The 25,500-nt window shown below is 44.9% G+C and overlaps 1 protein-coding gene across 2 annotated transcripts in view; it reads left to right on the top strand.

The window, feature by feature from the left end:
• Positions 1-14,525: 14,525 nt before the first annotated feature.
• Positions 14,526-25,500, top strand: part of bean1 (brain expressed, associated with NEDD4, 1) — a 97,367-nt gene continuing 86,392 nt past the window's right edge. Inside the window, exons 1-2 of one of the 2 annotated variants that reach the window (XM_059992417.1) lie at positions 14,526-14,852; positions 23,296-23,370. In XM_059992417.1, coding sequence (XP_059848400.1) covers positions 14,825-14,852; positions 23,296-23,370 — 103 coding nt within the window. In that variant the 5' untranslated portion in view covers positions 14,526-14,824. The remainder of the gene's footprint in view (positions 14,853-23,295; positions 23,371-25,500) is intronic. The other variant, XM_059992418.1, reaches the window with a different exon arrangement.

Below are 25,500 nucleotides of genomic sequence, written 5' to 3'. Positions count from 1 at the left end.
AGTCAGTGCACCAAAGGTTAGAGGGAGAAAGCAGGGGAATGGGATTGAGAGGGATAAGAAATCAGCCATGAAGGAATAGTAGAGCAGACGATGGGCTGAATGGCCTAATTCTGGTCCTATATCTGATGGTCTTAAATTTACTTACGGTCCGTTATGCCACTGGTTTAGGGCAGCACTGAAGGTTCTCCATATCTGGTGGTGTTCAGGGCTTCCTTCATCGTGCTGTCACTTCCTCTTGGTTTTCACTACTGACGGTCACGCAAATCCCGGGTGGAGACCCAGGAATATCTTTGCATTCAGACGTAGAAGGGCTCTTCATTGCTATTTTGGTAACAATTTTGTTTTAGCATCAGGGTTGTTAGCCCTGAACTGAACCCCCAAACCTGGAGATCTGGTGGACCACTCTTAGTCTGGCCTCTACCCTTTGACCTGTTTGGCATGGGTGACCCTACCAGGAACCAAAGAACAAAGCCCTGACACTGGCCAACATGGCTCTCCGGGTCATTGAGGCACACAAACCTCCAAACCATGGCAAGGTTGTGGTCTTCTTGGAGGTAATGCTCTTATGATATACTGAGTAAAGGAACCAGATCTGAAGGGTCTCCCAGCGCATTGTAGCAGAGTAATCTGAGCCGACATTGGACTCGAACAGAAGCCATAGGAAGACTCGTTACTGTTACTGAAGGCCAAGACTTGCTGTTCAATTGACAGTTGTGGCTCATCTGCCAACCGATGCAAGAGCTGTCACAATGAACTAAAAGCTGCTTGCGGTATCTTTATCTGGATGCGGGCAGGCTAAGGACCCCAGCACCGCACCTGCCAGGAAATGAGAAAGGACCGTGGAAACTCTCCTCTTACAACTCATGTTCTCTGTGTTATTTCTTATTTAACCGTCAGGCTCGCCACAGGTCGTAGCGGATTAGTGTGACGCTATTACAGCTTGGGGCATCAGAGTTTGGAGTTCAATCCCGATGTACTCAATAAGGAAGGATTTCAATCCTTCCCAAGCTCATGTGGATTTCCTCCCACAGTCCAAAGGCGTACCGTTAGTGGGGCAATTGGCCATTGTGAATTGTCCTGTGATTAGACTAGGCGGATTGCTGGGCAAAGCAGCGTGTGATTAAACGAGGGTTAAATAGACGGGTTGTTGGGCAACACAGCTTGGTGGGCTGGCAGGGCCTGTTCCACATCGAAATAAAATTAAAACTCAGGCTTCTGAGTCAGCGTGGATAACTTCACTCACCTCAACTCTGAACTGATTCTACAAACTACAGACTTGCATCTTTGAAGTGCTTTGAAGGAGATGTTATTTCCAATCTGCACTGATTGTGGTCTCCGGCAAGGAAGTCAAACGTCCAGACATCATGACTAAAGGCTGTAAAATCACAATGTAACGAACCCAAGTTTGCTGATGAAACTTGGTGCAAAGTCATCAGGAGGATACAACTGAATTCGCAACAGGAACAGCAACTCAAAGTCAAAGTGATTTTATCATCAGACACAAGTATGTCTTCATGACTCCAATGAAAAACTAACATTTTATTTTTTTTACTGAGAGAATGCAGAATAGGCCCTTCCAGCCCTTCGAGTCGTGCTGGCCAGCAATTCCCAGCTTAATCCAAGCCTAATCACAGAACAATTTACAAAGACCAGTCAGCCTACCACCATATGTCTTTGGACAGTGGGAGGAAACCAGAGCACCCGGAGGAATGGGGAGAATACACAAACTCTTCACAGGCAGTGGCGGGAATTGAACCCAGGTCGCTGGTACTGTTAATCACTATGCTATGGTCCCACCCCAGCAGCAGAATCACAGGCACATAGCGTCAGATAAGCAGCCTTCACAATGAAAACATCAATTAATCATTAAATGCGCAGTTTTTACAAGAAAGATCTCAATTGGAACATTAAAAAATTCCATTTTAAAGAAAAGTGATCAAAGTTTTGCTGAACACCAGTGCTTAGAGCCTTACGTTTTGGTTCAAGTGCCGTATGGTTGTAGGGAAGCAGCTGTTCCTGAACCAGGTGGTGTGGGACTTCAGGCTTTGTACTGCGAGAAGGTGGCATGGTCCAGATGGTGGGAATTTTGGATAATGCCTTCTTGAGGTAGCATTTCGTGCTGATACTGAGAACGGGAGGGAGGAATCTGTGATGTATTGAGCAGAATCCAATACTCCCTGCAGCTTCTCACATTCCTGAACATTCAAATTACTGTAAAGACCGTGTTGCAACCAGTCAGAATACTTCCAACAATAAACCGAATGGGTAGAAAGCTGTAAAACTGTTCAGTGACAAACTGAACCTCCTTAACCTCTGATGGAAGTAGAGAGGCTGGTGTACCTTCTCTACGTGTTGGGCCCAGGACACATCGTCTGATATGTTAACATGGCTCTCTCCACCGCCACTCCCCTAACGAAGACTTTGAGCATGTTCAACCCCTTCCCATTCCTCAAGTCAACAATCAGCTCTTTCATTTTGACTGAGAGGCTGTTCAATCTTAAGTGAAGGATGGGGAACAACATGGGAAAATGTGAGGTTATGCTCTTTGGTAAGAGGACTAGAAAAGCAGATTTATTTTAATCCAGGGCTCAGTACAGTGTGATCTGGATGCCCTGGTTCCTGACACGTAGATTGAACAAAGAACAGAGAACGGACACACTGGATCTCCTGGGGTTTCACACAATAGCCTCTAAAGTTTACAGAGAATGGTGTGAAAAACAAAAAAATCATCAATTGAGCGGCAGTTCTGGGGACAAAATGTTCTTGTTAATGTGAGAGGTCAGAGGAGAACGGCCAGACTGGTCCAAGTTGACTGGAAGATGACAGTAACTCAAATAACCACCCATTACAACAGTGGTGTGCAGAAGAGCATCTCTAAAGGCACAACATCTCAAACCTTAAGTGCAAGGACTACAGCAGCAGAAGACAACAAACATACACTCAGTGATGACTATTAGGTACGGGAGATACCAAATAAAGTGGGCACGGAGTGTATAAATATTGAAAACACTGGTGAGGCTGCACATTATACTTGGTGAATGTTTGTCTCCTCAGGAAAGATTTCTTTGCAAAGTTTCACAACATGAAGCTCAGCCTTGAGAACAGCAAAATCAAAATACTGGGGAATGCCAAGTCTTGGTCACCCTATTATTGGAAAAATGCGGTTAAGCTGGAAAGAGGGCAGAAAAGATTTATGAGGATTTGCCAGGCCGAGAGATCCTGAGTTATAGGGAGTGGTTGGCAGGGCTAGGTTTTGAACGCAGGGGAAAATTACGAGAGGTGTAGATAAAGTGGATGAGTAACAGTCTCTTCCCCAGGGTAAAGGAGCTCAAATCTGGGAGACTCGGGTTTAAGGTGAGAGGCCTGTGACTAGTGGAGTGCTGCAGGGGTCGGCACAGAGCACATTGTTGTTTAATATTTGTATCAACAATCTGGATGATGGTGTGGCAAACTGGATCAGCAAATTTGTAGATGACACCAAGATGAAGATTGTCAAGTCAAGTCACTTTTATTGTCATTTCGACCCTAACTGCTGGTACAGTACACAGTAAAAATGAGACATTTTTCAGGACCATGGTGTTACATGACACAGTACAAAAAACTAGACTGAACTACGTAATAAAAAAAAAACACAGAGAAAGCTACACTAGACGACAGACCTACATAGGACTGCATAAAGTGCACAAAAACAAAAGATAGGATGAGCAAGCCAGGGCTTTTCTTTCTGGAGTGATGAAGAATGAAAGGTGACTTGATAGAGGTGTACAAGATGATGAGAGGCATAAACTGAGTGGACAGCCAAAGACCTTTTCCGAGAGCGGAAATGCAATGGAGAATCGTTTAAAAATCACAACAAGAGAGAATATGCAGTTGGTGGAAATCCGAGTGACACACACAAAATGCTGGAGGAACCAAAACATTTCAACCCGAAACATCAACTGTACTTTTTTCCATAGATGCTTCATGGCCTGTTGAGTTCCTCCAGCATTTTGTGTGTGTTGCTATCACTTCAAGGTGATTGGAGGAGAGGATAGGGAGGGAGGTGTAAAAGGTAAACTTTATACACAGAGAGTGGTATATGCACGGGGTGAGCTACCAGAGGTGGTGGCAGAGGCCAATACATTAAGGATATTTAAGAGACTCTTAGGCACAAGAATGAAAGAAAAACAGAGCGCTATGAGGAGGTGAGGGTCTTCGAGTTGGTTATGTGATTGTCACAGCATCATGGGCCAAAGAGCCTGTGGTCTGCTTGGTGGCCTATGTTTTTTGTTCGCTCCTTATAATCCAGGCAGCACCCTGGTGAAGCTTTTCTGCACCCTCTCCAAAGCCTCCACATCCTTTCTCTAATGGGGCAATCAGAACTGTACACAATATTCCAAATGTGGTCAGACTGAAGCTTTATCCGGACACAACTTGCTAACCGACACCCGAGAAATGTATGTAGAGCAGGTACAAGTTACAGTGTCCTCTCCACTGGAGAGATACTTCATTCTGTGCCAGCACTTCAGGGACACTATGCAAAGGAGATAAGCAGACAGAGGAGATGTGCAATGTGAGATAGATCAGCTGGTCAAGTGGTGTCACAACAACCTTGCATTCAGGATCAGGAAGGCCAAGGAATTGATTGTGGACTTTAGGAAGGGGAAGTTAGGAGGGCACACTCCAGCCCTCATCTCGATTGAGGGATCAGCTGTGAAAAGCGTGAGCAGCTTTCAGTTCTTGGGTGTCAACATCTCTGAAGATCTTTCCTGGGCCCAACACATCGATGCAATCACGATATGAGCATGCAGTTTTATTTCATTAGGAATTGGAGGAGTCACCAAAGACTCTAGTAAATTTCTAAGATGTAATTTGGAGATCATTCTAACTGGTTGCATCACCATTCAGAATGGAGGAGCATGGCACAGGACTGCAAAGAGCTGCAGAGGTTTGTAGACTCAGGCATCTCCATCTGGTCTCCTAACCATTAAAGAGATCTTCAAAAGGCAATGCATCCATCATTAAAGACCCTCAACATCCAGGACAAGTCCTCTTCTCATTACTATTAACAATGAAGAGGTACAGAAGCCTGACGATACACACACTTAACATTTTAGCGACAGCTTCTTCCCCTCAGATTTCTGAATGGTTCATGAACACTCCCTCACTATTTTGATCTCTTTTTGCACTATTTATATTTTATATTTTTATTGTAATTTACAGTAATTTTGATGTATTACACCATACGGTTGCTGTAAAACAAATTTCATGACATACTCCAGTGCTGGCAAAGCTGACTCTGATTCAGACAGATCCTGGATTGTCTTTTCCATGCCCTGAACTCCCCTTCCCGCTGCGAGAAGTGTGGGGCTTTAGCCGCTCACTGGTGATGTGAGGTCCCTGAAGTCTTTCTGCTGCTTTTAGGTATTTCTTCACCAGACGTGAGTAAATCTCCCCATTCACTGTCGTATTAATTAGACGTGGCATACAGAATCTCAGAGGATCTGGTGTTTTGCTGGCTGTTACCAGATGGGACCCTTGCAGAGGGTAGGCAGATATCTCCCAAACTCTAGCCTGCAGATGGGCCCTACTCAGCACCTATTCCCTTAGCGGTGGGGTTGAATCAATGCCCTCAGGCAGCTCACAAGAATTAGAGGCTTAATGGTGGGCAGGCTGCCTGGGATTGGCAGTAGGAACCAGTCGCATTTTTATGGCAACTTTCACGTCCCTTTCAGGACATCCCAAAGAGCATTGCATCCAATGAAAAAGAACAGCAGAGGTGGCTTGATAACAGCTCCAACAGAATCAGAATCACGTTTACCATCACTGACTTACATGTCACAGTCGTGTAGCGATTAGTGTGACACCGATTCAGCGCTAGTGACTGGGTTCAATTCCCATCGCTGTCTGTAGGGAGTTTGTACGTTCCCAGCATCGGAATAGTCAGAATCAGGCTAATATCAGTGGTATATGACGTGAAATCTGTTGTTTTGCAACAGCAGTATATTCCAATGCATCATAATAAAAGCTGTAGGTTACAGTAAGAAGTATATACACTTAAATAAGTAATGCAAAATAAGAGAATAATACTAGTGAGGTAGTGTTCATGGGTTCACTGTTCATTTATTTATTGAACTACAGCACAGAATAGGCCCCTCCAGCCCATCGACCTGCACCGCCCAGCAATCCCCTGAGTTAATCCTAGCCTAATCATGGGATAATTTACAATGCCCAACTAGACTACCAACCGGTTACATCGTTCAGACTGTGGGAGGAACCCGGAGCATCAAGAGGAAACCCACGCAGTCATGGGGAGAACGTCCAAACTCCTTACAGGCACTGGTGGGAATTGAACCCCAGTCTCTGGTACCATAAAGCGTTGTGCTAACCACCAAGCTACCGTGCCACCCCATTTAGAAATCTGATGGCGGCGGAGAAGAAGCTGTTCCTGGCACTTTGAGTGTGTCCTCATAGCTTTCTAGGTGCCCTGACTTCCTCCCGTCTTCCAAGGGTGTACAGGTTAGTAAGTTGTGGGCATGCTACGTTGGCACTGGAAGCACAGCAACTCCTGTGAGCTGCCCCCAGCACCTTCTCGCACTGTGCTGATTGTTGAAGCAACTGATGCATTTCACTATGTGTTTCAATGTACATGTGACATAAAGCTAATATTTATCATCACAAAGCTATAAAATATGACAGCTAAGGCACACGTAGGCCCCGACAAGGTGCCAAAGTGTTTCCAGTGATTTTTTTAAACATGTATTACATGAATTGACTTTATTTCTTACAACCTTCACATACATGAGCAGTAAAAATCTTTATGTTACGTCTCCAGTTAAATGTGCAATGTGCAATCATAGTAATTTATAATAATCTGCGATAAATAGAACATTCAATTCAACATGGAGCTCCCTCAAATCAGTGTGAGTTCATCAGTCTGACGGCCTGGTGGAAGAAGCTGTCCCGGAGCCTGTTGGTCCTGGCTTTTATGCTGCGGTACCGTTTCCCGGCTGGTAGCAGCTGGAATAGATTGTGGCTGGGATGACTCAGGTCTCCAATGATCCTACGGGCCCTTTTTACACACCTGTCTTTGTAAATGTCCTGAATCATGGGAAGTTCACAACTACAGGTGTGCTGAGTTGTCCACACCACTCTCTGCAGAGTCCTGCGATTAAGAGAGGTACAGTTCCCATACCAGACAGTGATGTAGCCAGTCAGGATGCTCTCAATTGTGCCGCTGTAGAAAGTCCTTAGGATCTGGGGGCCCATACTTCAACTATCTGAGGTGAAAGAGGTGCTGTTGTGTTTTCTCACCACACAGCCGGTACGTACAAACCAGGTGAGATCCTCGGTGATCAAAATGCTGAGGAACTTAAAGCTGTACAACCTCTCACCCCCAGATCCATTGACGTCTCCTTTCCTCCTGTAATCCACAACCAGCTCCTTTGTTTTTGTGACATTGAGGGACAGGTTGTTTTCTTGACACCACTGTGTCAGGGTGGTGACTTCTCATTATTATTTGAGATAAGGCCAATCAATGTAGTATCTTCAGCAAATTTAATTAGCACTGAGTGGTGATACCGTCATGGGTGGACAGAGAGTAAAGGAGGGGGCTTAGGACACAGCCCTGAGGGGCTCCTGTGTTGAGAGACAGAGGGGTGGAGGTGAGGGATCCCACTCTTACCACCTGCCGGAGATCTGACAGGAAGTCCAGGATCCAGCTGCACAAGGCAGGGTGAAGGCCGAGGTCTCTGAGCTTCTTGTCGAGCCTGGAGGGAACTGTGGTGTTGAATGCTGAACTGTAGTCCAAGGACGGCCTCAGCAAAATAATGATAAGCATTTAAAGTGACTGGAGGAAAAGGTAGGTCTTTACACAGACAGTGGTGTGTGTGTAGAGGGCGCAGCCAGGGGTGATGGTAGAGACAGATACAGTACGGTCATTTAAGAGAATCTTAAACACATGGGTGACAGGAAAATGAAGGCTTATGGGGGAAGGGAAGGGTTAGATCGATCTTAGAGTAGGTTAAAGGGTCAGCACAATATTGTTGGCTGAAGGGTCTGTATTGTGCTGTACTGTTCTATGTTCTAAATTCTCTGATGTTCTTCACGTTTTTATGTCTACCTGAGAAAGATGATGGTGGCTTAGTTTAACATCTCACCCTGGTACCATCTCTGAGTTTAACACTCCACACTGGATTGTCAGCTCGACTTAACAACCCTTTACTGGCTCTACAAAATGTGCTGGAGGAACTCATTGGGTCAAGCAGCATCTATGGAAGGAAATGGGCAGTCAGTGTTTCAGGTTGACACCCTTTCTGCTGGACTGAAAGAGTAGCGGGGAGATATTCAGTGTAAAGAGCTGGCAGAAGATGTGTGGATCCAGGTGAGGAGGGTGGTGGGCAGATGGAGGAAGGGAGAGAGTGAGGGAATAGTGACAGAGGCTGGGAGATGATGCGTGGATCCAGGTGAGGAGGGTGATGGGCAGATGGAGGAGGAGGAATGGGAATTTGACAGGGGCTGGGAGGTGACGGGTGGATTGTTGATGAAGGTGAAAGGCAGATGGAAGAGGGGGGAATGGGAATTGCATCGGAGGCTGGGAAGTGATCGGACTTTCCCTCTTTTCATTACTACCATCAGGGAGGAGGCACAGGAGTCTGAAGGCACACACTCAACATTTCAGGAACAGTTTCTTCCCTCCATCATCAGATTTCTGAATGGTTCATGAAACTATTGCTCTTTACTTTAATTATTATTTATTTAGAGACACCATGTGGAACAGGTGATCCAGCCCAATGAGTCACCCGGCAACCCATCAAATTAACCCTCACCTAATGGTTTCCACAAGAGGACACAGGTTTAAGGTGCTGGGGAGTAGGTACAGAGGAGGTGTCAGGGGCAAGCTTTTTACTCAGAGAGTGGTGAGTGTGTGGAATGGGCTGCCGGCAATGGTGGTGGATGCGGATATGATAGGGTCTTTTAAGAGACTTTTAGATAGGTACACGGAACTTAGAAAAACAGAGGGCTATAGGTAAGCCTAGTAGTTTCTAAGGTAGGGACATGTTCGGCACAACTTTGTGGGCTGAAGGGCCTGTATTGTGCTGTAGGGTTTCTATGTTTCTATGTTTCTAATCAAGGAACAATTTTTAATGACCAATTAACTAGTATGCCTTTGGACTGTGGGAAGGAAACCTGAGCATCAGGCAGAGACCCGCATTCACACAGGAAGGAACGTACAAATTTTCTTACAAAAACACCGGCACTGAACTCCAAACTCTGGTATTCCAAACTGTAAGAATTCCATACAAACCACAACTGAACCGGAATTGAATTCCAAACCCTGGCATTCCAAGCTGTAAGAATGACGTACAAACTGCTATGCCATTGTGGTACCCCATCTTTTTATTATAACTCAGAGTGGTTTGTTATGCCTGCACTGTACTGCTGCCAAATTGCATGACTTAAGTCAGTGATAATAAACCCAATTCCGATTCGGAACCCTTGACACTGCTCTACCATTCAGTAAACGAGCACCTATGTGCCTGCAATCCCATTTCCACACTCCCACCTCACACAGCCACCTTTCGCCTATCAAAAATCAATCTGCCTCTGACTAAACAGTTTTCAAAGACTACTTCCAATGCCCCTTGAAGAAGAGATCGAAATCCCCTGAGAGAAAAAAAGCCCCCCCCCCCTTAAATGGGCATTGTCTTATTTTAAACAATGATTCCTGTTTGTAGAATCTCCCGCAGGAGGAATCATCCTCTCCACCTCTCAGCATTTAAATGTAAAATACTCTCCTCTCCAGTGATGACCACATGCTGAGAATGATCTTTCTTTTAAACAGACTGTCAGGCGAGTTTCTAAAAACCTTGGTTAAAAGACAGCAACATTTGGACTTGCATATTGGGTGTTTCTACACGTGAAAAATACATTCTGATTTCAGCAAATGTTCAAGGCTCCTGCTCAAGGCTCATTGTAAAATTTGTAATTTTCACATCGTAAGTTTTTATTGAACAGATTTATGGATTTTACAAGAACCAATAAGCAGTAATTTTTAACCAATTGATTGCAACCAGGTCAAAGCCTGCAATCGATGCTGTGGAACAGTGGATACTTCTGCCCAAATATCTCCCTCAGAAGATAACTGGCACCTCAGGTCTTTTGGGCGACACTCCTAAACTGTGCAATTCAATACCAAAGGGATGCAGACTCAGTTGACACTCTCAAACACCAGCTCAAAACCAATTTATTTAACCTTGCTTTTAATTAAAGTTGTTTTGTCTTTTATTTTCATCTTTAATTTTACATTTGTTTTTATTTTTCATACCTGTACTTTCATCCTGTTGCAAGTCACTTTGAACTACATAAACCGTATGAAAAGTGCTCTATAATTAAGGTTATTATTATTAAAAGAAGACAAAAGAGGTTGACTCAACACACACAAAACGCTGGAGGAACTCAGCAGGTCAGGCAGCATCTATGGAAAAGAGTAAACAGTCTCGGCCCGATACGTTGACTGGTCTCTTTATCCATAGATGCTGCCTGGTCTGCTGAGTTCCTCCAGCGTTTTGTGTGTGTCGCTCAGATTTCTAGCATCTGCAGATTTTCTCGTTTGTGAAAAGAAGTTGCCTGTTTATTCCTCTCCACAGATGTTACCTGACCTGCTGAGGTCCTCCAGCTCTTGTGCGTGTTGCTCAGGGTTTCCAGCATCTGCAGAATTTTGTGTGTGATTAAGCTACAGTGAAAATCTTATTTTGTGTTCTGCTCATGTAGTTCAAATCGTTACACAGTGCATCGAAAAAGAAAAGTGTAAAACAGAATGCAGAATAAAGTATAACAATTTTTGAGAGACTCTGAACTGATGCTATGATCTACAGACTCACTTTAAAAAATCTTTACAATTCATCCTCTGCGTATTATTTTTTATTTGCACTGTTTGTCTTTTGCACATTGGCTGTTTGTCAGCCTTTGTTTATGTACAGTTCTTCATTGAATCTTTTGCATTCCTTTATATTTTCTGTAAATGCCTGTGAGAAAATGAATCCCAGGGTAGTATATGGTAACATATACATACTTTGATAATAAATTTACTTTGAACTTTGAAAATGCAGTGAAGACACATAATACATTGCATGGACCATGCTGAGGCAAATTGAGAGATCAAGAGTTCATCTTTAAGTGTGTGAGGTCCATTCAAGAGTGTGATAACAGTGGGGTAGTAGATGTCCTTGTGCCTACTGGTACATGCTCTCTCTTTTATATCTTCTGCCCGAAGGGAGGACAAGAAGAGAGAATGTCCGGGGGCGGTGGGGCCTTTGATTATACCAACTGCTTTTCCAACATAGTGGGATGTGTAGACGGTGTTGGAACCCACTGGTTGATTCTTAGATTATTCTGTTTAATTGTTAATTTCTTTGCAATTTAACAATTAATTATCTGCTTGTATTTTAAGTAGTTCTTATATGCATATAAGAGTTTAATATGCCTCTAGTGGTTATACAAAGTACAATTCTGGAAATGTCTGGAAGCTTCTCTGTCTGCATTACTGGAATAGGTGCTTTCTCATTGGCTAACTTGGTACTGCAATATTTGAATAATAGTTCTCTAATTGGTTAATTCTTATCTAAAATTTGAATGGAATTTGCCTTACCTCTATGGGTATAAGACGGCTAAACACAAAGCACTGCCATCTTAATCTTAGCTTTCCCTTCATTTAGTCAACGTCTATCACTGTCTATTCAACTTTCTTTTGTTCTATTAACGATTAATAAAGTGATCATGAAGCAACAATTTTTGCACGTCTTTCCTGAATTCTAAAAGAACCCTGAATCGAAACTGTCAGAATCCAGCAACACAGTTAATGGACTGGGAATGTCTGGGCCATAATTCCCTGAAACTTGAGTAGAGAGGTGAAGAGTTCCCTACTGGAGTGGCTCTGTAGTAGGGAGAACAACGTGGGCTAGCACTTCGCTAGTCAATAGACAATAGACAATAGATAGACAATAGACAATAGGTGCAGAAGTAGACCATTTGGCCCCTCGAGTCTGCACCGCCATTCTGAGATCATGACTGATCATTCACTATCAATACCCGGTTCCTGCCTTGTCCCCATATCCCTTGATTCCCCTATCCGTCAGATATCTATCCAGCTCCTTCTTGAAAGCATCCAGAGAATTGGCCTCCACCGTCTTCCGAGGCAGTGCATTCCACACCTCCACAACTCTCTGGGAGAAGAAGCTCTTCCTCAACTCTGTTTTAAATAACTGACCTCTTATTCTCAAAGCCAGCACTGTGCCCACGCCCTGCCCTATGTCAAAGCTCCCTGTATTACCTTGGAAAGCATCCTCAACTTGAGAGCCAGACTTCCTCAAGTCAGAATCAGTAAAGCAAAAGATAGTCTGGTCACCACAGTAACACATTCAAAATGCTGGAGGAACTCAGCGGGTCAGGCAGCCTCTGTGGAAAAGAATAAAGAGTCAATGTTTTGGGCCAAAACCCTTCACCAGCTGTATTTATGATCTGCTGATCACTACTGTGTAGTTTTGTGTTGGGGGGGGGGAACAGAGATACATCTCTATCAAGGGTGGTGTAAGGCATTCTTTCCTTCTGCTGGCCTGCAGGTCACTTTTGGGCAAGGTGTAATATCTGCTTATCCTCTCGCTCCAATCAGGGTCACATGAAGTCATGGGAGCAGCTGGCATATATCACAAGCCCTGGTTATGCGATGCCAGGCAGACAATCTCTGAAGAGTATCGATAATGGCTGGGGTCACCCGTCTTGTAAAGGCGCTGTCCAGAAGAAGGAAATTGCAAAGCGCATCTGTAGAAAAATTTGCCATGGTCACCCACATCATGCTACAAGGCACGTAATGAGCAAAGAATGCAGTTGTTTGTGGGATCTTGCTGTGTTTGAATTCCAACAGCGGGGAAGTGGGAAGAATAAAATATAGAACTGTGTAGGTGCCCAGCATCGTCTCAATGGGCCAAAAAGAATGCTACTGTTTGTCTATCACTTCAGAAAATGATTGTCTATGAAGTCCTTTATCCTTTTATAAAACCCTTTAGCTGCTCCATGCGAATAGGGGCCAGATGAGGGCAAATGGGGCTGACTTTGTCAGGCATCTTAGTCAGCACGAATCAGAAGGGCCGAAGGGGCTTTGTTTCTCTATGACTTCAGAAAATTCTTGAGTGGCTATGAAGCCCTTTACCTCTTTAAAAATAGGCAATTAGCCAACACCACGTGGATAGGGAAGTTTTAGATGAGCACGGGTCAGACGTGATCAGACGTGACTAATGCTTGCTCACAATGGACTGGACAGCCAAAGGGCCCGTTTCTCTGCTGTGAGATCCTATGATTCCAACTGCTGTAGAACTGGTTAATGGCTTTGGTTTATCGTTCAATACTTAGTATTTTTGCAAGTAAACGAAAATGCTCGAAGGTTTTCTAAGTTCAAAATAAAATTATTATCGAAGTATATATATGTCACCGTATGCCACCCTGAAATTCATTTTCATGAAGGCATTTACCAGAAAATAAAGAAATACAATAGAATTTCTGAAAAACATTAACAAAGACTGATAAAGCCCATCTCTTCTGGTCACCCACCTACAGGAAAGATGTCAATAAGATTGAAAGAGTACAGAGAAAGTTTACAAGGATAATACCAGGACGAGGACCAGAGCTATAGGAAAAGGTTGAATAGGTTAGGACTTTATTCCCTGGACCAAAGGCTCCAAGCCTTTTGTACGCTATGGACCCCTACCATCAACCAAGAGGTACATGGAGCCCTGGTTGGAAACTCCTGCCCTGCAGCATGGGGGAACGAGGGGAGATTTGATAGAGGCATACAAGATTATGAGGGGTACAGATAGGGTAAATGCAAGCAGGCTTTTCCACTGAGATTGGGTGAGAATAGATCTAGAGGCCATGGATTAAGGGTGAAAGGTGAGAAGTGAGGGTAACTTTTTCACTCGGAGGGTGGTGTCTGTGGAACAAATTGTCAGTAGGAGTGGTGGACTCAACATTGAAAGGGAAGTTTAGATAAGTAATGGATGGGAGGGGTGTGGGGGGGCTAAGATCCAGATGCCATTGGATGGGTCTGGGAAGAATAATATTTGGGCATAGACTAGATGGGCCGATGGGCCTGTCTCCCTGAGCTGTGATTTTAACAGTGCCGACCATGCTTTCTTTGTTTAATGACATTCGTCTAACCTTCAATTTCATTCTTTTAATTAATGCTTTTCCAGTCTTTTAAGCGATTTCAATTCTTGAGCGGGGTAAGGGTGGCCCTTTAAAATCGGGAAGTTAGCAAGTCGATTACATGTCACCGAGCATTCAGATAATAAAGTCACATGGAGATATTTTAAACGTGGCTCCATTAAATCCTGCCAGGGTCCCTTCCGAAGCGCACGTTAGATGAGGGCGAGCAGGACCCACCCCACGCTCGCTCGGATGTGCCGTTATTAGTTTTGCAGAGTGGCGCAGCTGCCTCTTGGAAGTAATTCATTGTTTTTATCTTACGCGAGAGAGAGGGGGGGAGAGGGAGTGGGAGGGGGATGATCAGATAGGGCGTACAGTTGTGTTGGAGATCAAGGATATCCGTGCTCTAGCAGCGGCGGCGGCGGGGAATCTTTTGACAGCGAGACGCACAGAGAGATTGCGATGGCAGTTTGTTCCGGCCGGCTATCGGAGGGCTAGCAGGGCCCTCTCATCTTCAAAGACAAAACTCCCCCCCGATCTCTTGCAACTGAGTCACCCACCATCAGGGAGGAGCTGAGACGAAGGAACATTCATCGAAATAGTTATTTAGCCGGCATATGCTGCTTAATGGATTGAAAACCGGCGCATGGAGATTATCAGTTACCTATACTCAGGTAAGGCACGAAAAAAATAACCCTCTTTTTCGAGATTAATTAGCCAAAAAAAAAATAATCCTCTGCAAACTTCACCCCGCCCTGAGCTCGGAATTCATTCCCAATGTCACAGCAGACCTTTCTTCTCTGTAGGTGTTAACTCGTGAACAGCGATTTCAAAAACAGCCATTATTTGTGGTTTTAATTGTTTTTATTTTGTATTTCTTTGTGAAACGGTTTTATATTTTCCTCCTGGTTTCTCAAATGCGCCTATTTTGAGGTGTTAGATTGTAGTGAATCCGGGTTGTGTTCGGCGACAATTAATGTGCCGGAGGAACTCAGTGGCCTTGGTTGGTGGGTGGGGGGAATTGTTGACGTTTTGGGGGTCCGGATTAATCCCGGCCGCAGAATGCGAGGTGTTCGCATCGTGAATTGTCTCTTCAATCACATTGTCAAATCCCCCTCCCTTCATTATCATTGTTTTTGTCACGGGGGGCTTCTCGGTTTCATTGGGCGCTGAAGTATCGAGGGTCACTCGCCAGCGACCGTCTTTGCTTTTGCGCGGGTTTTAAAGGAATTTATTTCACCCTGACCCAGATCAACTGTTATCATGCCTTGTGCGGCTCGGGTATCGTTAGTTGCTGCTCACGTTATTCCTTCACTGTATTTACAGAATGCTTTTAAAATATAAGCTCTTGCGCTCAAAAATGGTCAAAAGTTCCCAAGTCAACCCAAGAAGTCTCTTTAATAAAATATCAGTTGCCACTTCTCCGAAATAAATCGACGGTGCTTTAAAGGGGCGTGAAGGATGAACTCAGACAGTGAATAGCGTTCAGACATCTCTGGGGGATATTAATCAGAGAATCCACAGAACTGATTTATTTATCCAGGTCCATTATTAAGTCCGTAAGATATAGGAGCAGAATTCCCGGCCATTCGGGCCATCGAGTCTGTTCCGCCATTCCATCATGGCTGATTTATTAACCCTCGCAACCCCATTCTCCTGCCTTCTCCCCGTAACCTTTGACGCTCTGACTAATCGAGAACCTAGCAACCTCCGCTTTAAATATATCCATTACTTGACCTCCGCAGCCGTCTGTGGCAATTAATTCCACAGATTCACATCTTCTGGCTAAAGAAATTCCTCCTCATCTCCGTTCTAAATGGACGTGCCCTCTGGTCCTAGACTCGCCCACTGTAAGAAACATCCTCTCTACATCTACTCTAATATTCGATAGGTTTCATTGAGATGCCCCTCATTCTTCTAAACTACAGCAAGTACAGGCCAAAGCCATCAAATGCTGCTCTTATGTTAACTCTTTCATTCCTGGAACCGTTCTCCTGAACCTCCTCTGGACCCTCTCCAATGCCAGCACATCCTTTCTTAGACAAGGGACCCAAAACTGCTCACAATACTCCAAGTGTGGTCTGACCAATGTCTTATGAAGCCTCAGCATTTGGGTTGAGGTGCCTGTCAGTGCCTGAGATCCCAGGTTCAACCCTGAACCCTGGTAAAGTACTGCCTGTGTGAAGCCCGCAAGTTCTCCCTGTGACTGTGAGGTTTCACTCAAGTGTTTGGTTACCCTCCCACATCCCAAAGATTTGTATTATTTATTTTTCATTTAAAGATGTAACACTGGGTGGCGGGGCGGAGATGTGTCTCAATCAGAGGAAGTGTAAGGCCCTCCTTCCCTCTCCTAGTCTGCAGGTCACCCTTGGCCAAGGTGTAGCTCCTGCTTAGCCCCCGATCAGGGTCACATGAAGCTATGGGAGCAGGTGGTGGATGGTTGTATGAGCAGCTGGTGCAGATCACAAGTCCTGGTTATGTTTCCATTGACGCCAGGCAGGCAATCTCTGGAGAGTATTGATAATGGCTGGGGCCACCCGTCTTGTAAAGACATTGTCTCGAAGAAGACAATGGCCAACAACTTCTGTAGAAAAAGTTTGCCAAGAACAATCATGGTCAAAGCCCATGATCACCCACTAATATGATGCGGCACATAATGATGATGACAGGCCCTTCCAGTCCAATGAGCCTGTGCTGCCCAATTACACACATGTGATGAATTAACCTGCTTTGTAAGTCTTTGGACTGTGGGAGGAAACTGGAGCATCTGGAGGAAACGTACACGGTCACGGGGAGAATGTTCAAACTCCTCACAGAATTGAGGGTTGGTAGGTAAATTGGTGAGTATCAGTTGCTTCCAGATGCAGGTGAATGGTAGAATCTGGGAGGAGGGCACCTCCAAGAATGGTGCATCCATCACTAATGGCCCTCGCCATCCAGGGCGTGCTCTCTTCTCATTACTACCATCAGGGAGGAGGCACGTGACCCTGAAGACACACACTCAACAATTCAGGAGCTGCTTCTTGCCCTTCGCCATTGGCTTTCACCCTCAATTAATAATAATCCCGCTGGGTCCGGATACACACATGTTGTAACCACCCCATATCAACGGGGCACCACGGTAACGTAGCAGTGAGCTTGACATTAGAGTTTGGAATTCAATCCCGGCATCCTCTGCGAGAAGTCCCTGCACGTCTTCCCAAGTGGCCACAAGGGTTTTCTCCAGGCCCCTCACTTCCTCCCACAGTACGAAGACGTACCAGGTAGGTGAATTGGTCATGGTAAATTGACTCAGGATTAGGTTAGGGTTAAATCGGGGTTGTTGGCGGTTGCTGGGTGGTGCGACTGGAAGGGCCTGTTCCACATTCTACCTCCAATGAAGAAATAAATTTCTGAACGGTCCATGAACTCGCGACAATGACCTCATAATTCCTTTTTATTGCATTGTTTATTAATTTTATAATTTTGTTATTTTTATGACTTGGCACTGTACTGCCACTGCAAAATAACAAGTTTCTCATCGTATAAGAAAGTGATAATTAATGTGATTCTGAATGTGTGGGGAGGGTAAAATGGATTGGAGTAAATGGGTGGTTGATGGTTGTACAGACTAAATGGTCTGAAGGGCCTTGTAGAATCATAGCATTGTACTGCATGTAAACAGATCATTCAGCCCAACTTGTGTATAGCCACTGGGTGGCACCCCTCTGTATTAACCCCATAACCCAGATCCTGGTCCATAGCTGTCTCTGCCATGATGATGTGGATGTCTTCATGCTACCAGTAACTCTGCTTCAACAACTTCATCACACAAGTGTTCTGTAGGTACTTCCACTCGGAACCTGCCATTCTCTGGGTGAAGAAGCTCCCATTTCAGAATCCCTCCAAATCTCTTCCTCTTTACTCTAGAACAGGGATTCCCAACCTTTTTTATGCCATGGATCAATACCGTTAAACAAGGGGGAGGCTGGGAACCCCAGCCCCAGAACAACACACACTCATAATGCTAAAGAAACTCAGCAAGTTAGACAGCATCTATGGAGGGGAATTTCCATTTCAAGCCGAGCCCTTCACAGGACTGGAAATTTCCTCTTTCCCTGTGTCTTTTAGTTCCATCTACTTCTGATGCAGGTAACATTTTGAACAGACTCCCCTGTCTGTGCTCCTCACAATTTTATATACTGATGTCCCTCCCCACCAAGTTCAAGAACAGCTATTTGCTTCACACATTTGGTTTTTGAACCAACCAGCACAACGCTAATCATTACTTCAGGCCAGCAACACTCTGAACACTTTGATCACTTGGCACTAAAATGTTTTCTTGCTCTAATTATGTTGTTTCTTTTAAAATTGTGCATAATTTATGTTGATGTTTTTCTTGTGAAAAACATACTCTGTGCCTGTGATGTGCTGTAAGTAAGTTTCTCACTACACCTGTACTTGTCTAGATGACAATAAACTCCATTTTTGTCTTTTTCTGCCGTCTTAACCCCTTCCACTCCAGTAAGAACAGACCAACCTCTCCGCAGAACTCTCCCCTACACAAGCCTGATTGAATTCTTTGAGGAAGTGACAAAACAAATTGACTGATACCAATCCATCACAGGTAAAGCCCTCCCCACTAATGAACACATCTGCATGGGACATTGTCGCAGAAAAGTAGCATCCATTATCAGGGACCCTCACCACCCAGGTCAGGCTCTCTTCTCGCTGCTGTCATCAAGAAGGTGGTTCAGGACCCACACCACCAGGTTCGGGAACAGTTATTACCCCTCAACCATCAGGCTTTTGAACCAAAGGGTAAAATCTCACTCAACTTCACTTGCCCCATCACTAAAATGTTCCCACAACCAATGGTCCCACTTTCAAGGACTCTTCATCTCACGTTCTCAATATTTATTGCTTAGTTATTTATTATTATTGTTTCTTTCTTTTGGTATTTGCACAGTTTGTTGTCTTCTGCACTCTGGTTGGTGCGGTCTTTCATTGATTTTGTTATGGTTATTATTCTATAGATTTATTGAGTTTAGCTGTAAGGAAATGAATGTCAGGGTTGTATATACATCAATAATTTACTCTGACCTTTGATGAAGGTAGAGCAGTGTTTGTGGTGCATATGAATTTTAGTAAGATGGTTGATAAGCTTCTCTATGGTAAGTCATTCAGGAAGTTGGTAGGGACAGGATGCAGGGATACTTGTCTACAGGTGTACCATGGAGAGCATTCTGACTGGCTGCATCACCGTCTAGTATGTGGGGTGGGGGAGGCTACTGCACAGGATCGAAGTAAACTGCAGAAAGTTGTAAAATTAGTCAGCTCCAGGGCATCTTCAGGGAGTGATGCCCCAGAAAGGTGGTGTCCATCATTCAGTCCTCCCGCCACCCAGCACATGCCCTCTTCTCATTGTTACCATCAGAAATGAGGTACTGAAGCCCACAGGTGCCCACTCAACAAGCCAGGAACAGCTTCTGCCCCTCTGATTTCTGAATGAACGTTGAACCAGTGAACACTACCTCACTACTTTTCATTTCTATTTTTTCACTACATACTTAATTTAATTATTTCATATACTGTTATTCACAGTCTTTTTTCTCTATATTATCATTATTGCATTGTACCGCTGGCACAAAGTTAACAAATTTCACTATATATGCTGGTGATATTAAACCCAATTCTAATTGTGTATTCAAAATCTGTTTGCCCACAGAAGGCAGAGGGTGGTAGTAGATGGGCCATTTTCTGCCTGGAGGTTGATTGCCACTGGGATCAATTCTAGGACCCCTACTCTTTGTGATTTTTCTTTTAGTACATAAATGACACAAGAGAAAGTGGAAGGGTGGGTTACTAAATTTGCAGATGATAGAAAGGTTGATGATGCTGTGGATAAGTGTAGAAGATTGTCGTGGGTTATTACAGGACATTGGCACGATGCAGAGCTGGGCTGACAAGTGGCAAATGGAGTTCAATCTGGAGAAGTGTGAAGAGTTTCACTTGGGAAGGTCGAACTTGGAGGCAGAATACAGGGTTAATGACAGGATTCTTAGCGTGGAGGAGTTGTGGGATCCTGGGGTCCAGTCCATTGATCCATCAAAGTTCTTGCACAAGTTGCAAACAAGAGCAAATCTGCAGGTGCTGGAAATCTGAGCAACTCATACAAAATGCTGGAGGAACTCGGCAGGCCAAGCTGCATCTATGGGGGAAGAAAAGTACAGTCGAGATTTTGGGCCGAAACCCTTCAGCAGGTCAGCCTGAAACATCAACTGTACTTTTTCCCACAGATGCTGCCTGGCCTGCTGAGTTCCTCCAGCATTTTGTGTGTGTTGCTTGGATCGATAGTGTTGTTAAGAAGGTGTTGGCCTGCCTTAGTCAGGGAATTGAATTCAGGAACCACAATGAAATACTGCAGCTCTATAAAAGTCAGGTTGGACCATACCTGGGATATTGTGTTAAGGTCTGGTCGCCTCATTATAGGAAGGATGGGGAAGCTTTAGAGAGTTTGCAGATAAAATTTACCAGGATGCTGGGTGATAAGAGACATAGATAGAGTAGACAGTCAGAGACTTTTTCCCAGGGCAGAAATGGCTAATACTAGGGAGCGTAATTTTAAACTGCTGGGAGCAAAGTATGTGGGGTGGGGGGTGGTGCGGAATGTCAGAGGTAGGTTTTTACACAAAGTGGTTGGTGCACAGAATGCACTGCCGGGTGGTGTTAGAGGCAGATACATCGAGGACATTTAAGAGAAGCTGAGATAGGCAGATTAATGAAAGCTATGAGGGTGGGAATGATTAGATTGATCTTAGTGTACATAGAAGGTCCATACAGCATTGTGGACTGAGTGTGTACTGTGCTGTACTTCCATGCTCTTGATGACTTGGATAAATACAGAGCACCTTGTGGTACCAGGTCCCTGGGAGAGGGTGGACTTTCCTTTGGCCTGGTCAACATGTATCCCCACTTGGCATTAGGGTGTGGGGATCTTGCTGAACATCTCTGGCTTACCAAGAATTTCATGTCATAACAATACATCAGGATCACAAAGTACTTCATGGGCTGTGGAGTAGTCTGAGGGAGCTTGAGACTTGGGTCTTTTGTTACGAGTTTAATAAATGCCTACCAATTACAGTAGGAGCCCTTCCAAGCCTTAATTATATGAATGGGATTACATAATGTCTCTCGTCATGAGAAAAGTCGCACACAAGTTGCATTGCTCCTGCAATTACTGCCAAACTCTTTCTGCCAACGCATAGTGGGATGCGGGAGTTTAAAGGTGAAGTCTGTGCTTTCATGTGTTCTGTGGGGATGGAACTTGAATGAGCTTATACAGGAAGCACCAAAGCCCAAGTCTTTCAGAACCAGATTTATTATCACGGAGTTACACAATGTGAAATTTGTGGTTTTGCAGCAGCAGTGCAAAGCAGCGAGATAAAAATTCTATAAATAACTAGATAGTGCAGAATAATGGAATCATGAAACAGTGATGGTTCAGAAATCTGGCAGAGGGGAAGAAGCTGTTTCTGAATCATTGAGTGTGGGGTTTCAGGCTCCTGCACCTCCTCCCTGATGGTAGCTTTGAGAAGAGAGCAAATCCTGGATGGTTAGGGTCCTCAGTGACAGATAAAGCTTTTTTTTGAGGCACTGCCTCTTGAAGATGTCCTCAAAGGTGGGGAGTGTTGTACAAACCTCTGTAACCTCTATTGGGGAGCTAGTGCCCATGATGGAGTTGGCGGAGTCTACAACCTCTTGTAATTGCTGGCATTGGAGCCTCCATCCCAGGCTGTGATACAACCACCAGGATGCTGCCCATCTACAGGAACTTGTAAGGGAGTCTTGTTGACATAATAAATCTCCTCAAACTCCTAATGAAGTAGAGCTGTTGCCATGCCTTCTTCATGTTTACATTGAAGAGTTTTGCCCTGGATGTTAATAGTTGACCATTTACCAATACATCATCCTAACGATTTACACAAGGGCTCCCAACCCTTTTCATGCCATGGACTCTGACTATTAACCGAGGGGGTCCATGGACTCCTGGTTGAGAGCCCTGGTGCACTTCCACATCAAACTTGTCAACAATTTCCCACCCTCAACTCTGTCAACGACACATGTTGTTTATGATTTCCAACACACACAGAATGCTGGAGGAGCAGCAGTAGGATCTCCTGATGGCCACCCATTTCAATTTGGCTTCCCATTCCCATAGAGATATAAGCCTTCTCTATTGCCACAATGAAATCAAACATGGGTTAGAGGAGCAGCAATACCTCATATTCTGTCTGGGTAGCCCCCAACCTGATGGCAAGGACATTGATTTCTTTAACTGCTAGTAATCACTCTCCTCTGCTCACCTCACATCTTCTCTTTTTCCCTATTCTGGTTCCTCTCTCACCCCTTCTCCTCTCCTCACCTGCCCAGCTCCTCGCTCTGGTGCCCCTCCTCCTTTCTTTTCTCCTAAGGCTCAGTGTCCTCTCCTATCAGATTCCTTTTTCAGCCCTTTACCCAGTGCCTTACCTCATCTCTGTCCTCCACCCACCCACCTTCCCCCTCACCTGGTCTCACCTATCACCTCCCAGTGTCTCACTTCATCCCCCCTCTCCCCCACCCACCCACCTTACCCCTCACCTGGTCTCACCTATAACCTCCCAGTGTCTCACTTCATCCCCCCTCTCCTCCACCCACCCACCTTCCCCCTCACCTGTTCTCACCTATAACCTCCCAGTGTCTCACTTCATCCCCCCTCTCCTCCACCCACCCACCTTCCCCCTCACCTGGTCTCACCTATCACCTCCCAGTGTCTCACTTCATCCCCCCTCTCCCCCACCCACCCACCTTCCCCCTCACCTGGTCTCACCTATCACCTGCTAGCTTCTACTCCTGCTTCCCCCATTTTCTTTTTCTGGCTTCCTCCCTCTTCCTTTCTTGTCCTGATGAAGAGTCTCAGCCCAAAACATGCTGAGTTCCTCCGGAATTTTGTGTGCCAAACTCAACGTGCTGCCTTCTCTGCTGAGTGATGCCTCCTCTTGCTGCCCTGGGATTTCCACTGTCGGCAGCACTTCGCTTTGCTATGAGACCTTTCCCTTTGCACGGGTCGTCATTCTTGCTTCTTTTTCAATTTTCTAGCCAGTCTGTTCTGCCTTCCTCTCATCCTCGGGAGTTCTGTTCGGACCGGCCCAGGAGGAAATCAGTCCAACTTCTGTGAGTGACTCTGATCTGAGTAATGCTACTGTTGGGTGGGGGGGGGGGGGGGGGGGGTTGTAGATATTTATCTCGGAGTCCCTGCACAGACTGAGACTGTGCCTACTAGTGTTAGAATGACCTCTGTGGAACTGAATGTGTAGGTGTCCCCTCCCATCGGGCAGGAGGTACTATAACAGTAGAAAGAGAACTGTTAGGAGGGGCAACAGCTTCATCCCTCGGCCGTAAGACTGTTGCATTCCCTGCCACTACATGGGTCTCACCGGTAGGGTTATACTGTTCACTTGTTAACTTGGATGCACCTTATTAGTTTATTTGTGGCAATAGTACTTTGTGTTTTATGTGAGTTATATGCACTGTGTTGTGCACCTTGGTCCAAGGAACATTGTTTCATTTGGCTGTATAGATGTGTATGGTTGAACAAAGAACTTGAACTTGGAATACAAGTTGATACCAAAGTGCATATTCACTCAGTACTGCTGAACAATGGAAAGTGTTTCACTTGTTGCTGGGTTAGAGATGGGGTTCATCGGATATAGGAGATGATTAAGGCCATTCAGCCCATCAAGTCTATTCCACCATTCAGTCATGTTTTTCCAGCTCTTTAATCCAATCTTCTCCCCTTATCTCTCAAGACCCTTGTCAATTAAGAACCTAATAACCTCTGCCTAAGTGTACACAATGACTTTGCCTCCACAGCCGTCTGTGGTAACGAATTCCACAGACTCGCCACTCTCTCTCTGGCTGAAGAAATTCACAAGTACAAGAGATCTTACAGATACTGGAAAACCAGGCAATACACGAAAAATGCTGGGGCAACTCAGCAGGTCAGGCAGCATCTATAGACATGAATAAACAGTCAACATTTTAGGCCGAGACCCTTCATCAGGACTGGAGAGGAAGGGGAAAGATGCCAGAATAAGAAGGTGGAAAAGAGGAAGGAGGACAAGGTGGAATGAGATTGGTGAAGCCAGGTGGATGGGGAAGCAGGATGAAATAAGAAGCTGGGAGGTGATAGGTGGGAAGTGTAACGTGGCTGGAGAAGGAATCTTATCGGAGAGGAGAGTGGACCATGGAGAAGGAAAAGGAGGAGGTGATGGGCAGGTGAGGAGAAGAAGTAAGAGTGGTGCCAGATTGAGAAACTGAAGAAGAGGGAAGGGGGACGAGGAAATAAAATTATCCGAAGTTGGAGAAATTGATGTTCATGGCATCAGGTTGGAGTCTACCTAGACAGAACTTGTGCCATCAGGTTGAAATTCACCCCTGTTCTCCCTGCAGTAATGTGCACTGTCATTTTTCATGGGAAACTATTCCTGAGCTCCTGTAAGTGGGGAAAGTCCTCCCTCCTTGCTCTTTACTAGGTGAACGTGCAGAAACCTAACAGATGGAACCCAACATGGGGAAAAGGTAAGGTCATCATCTCTGCTCAGAAAAAAATTAGCTGCAATAGGTGATAAATCTCCTCTGCACCCTCTCCAGGGGTTCCACATCATTCCTATAATGAGGAAACTCAGTATACCTGAGCTGAGCGTAGTGAGGTCTAACCACAGTCTTATAGAACTACAACATTACCTTGCAGATATTGTACTCAATGCCTTGACTAATGAAGGCCAACATATTAAGCACCTTTTAAACCATCCTATTAACTTGCACAGCAACGATGGACATGACAGATCAGATGTTGCTGGAATGATATCCAGTAGGAAGTAAAAGTGGGAAGATTTGAGATACAGATTACCTCGCTGAGGTCCCATTGCCATATCTCAATGTTGCTCTCCAGTTTCTCACCAGTTGGAAGTCGCTGTTCTCTTCCTTGAAACCTTGTCCTTTGCTTCAATCACTTGCCTGTTTAAACCTGGTTGTTCCCAGCCCAAATGAGTGTGAGCTTGGTGACGCATTACAGCTGACCGGATTAAAACCAGTGTGGTATTTGAGCAAAGAGTCAGCTAATTGATGATTCATCTGCAGTAACCTTGGACCAGTTACTACCTCAAGGCTTCTTTTAACAAGCATCTCTCCTGCTTTATTTGAAGCATAGTGATACAGAGGTATCCTAAGGTTGTTATAGCCAGGGGTGGTAATGGGGATAAGCTCCCACTACCTTTTAAGTAAATCTCAAATAGCCAAGTC

The sequence above is a fragment of the Hypanus sabinus genome, chromosome 17, assembly GCF_030144855.1.
Source record: "Hypanus sabinus isolate sHypSab1 chromosome 17, sHypSab1.hap1, whole genome shotgun sequence".
Classification (NCBI taxonomy): Eukaryota; Metazoa; Chordata; class Chondrichthyes; order Myliobatiformes; family Dasyatidae; genus Hypanus; species Hypanus sabinus.
The sequence above is the reverse complement of the archived record's forward strand: the minus strand, read 5'-3'. Positions and strand labels throughout refer to the sequence as shown.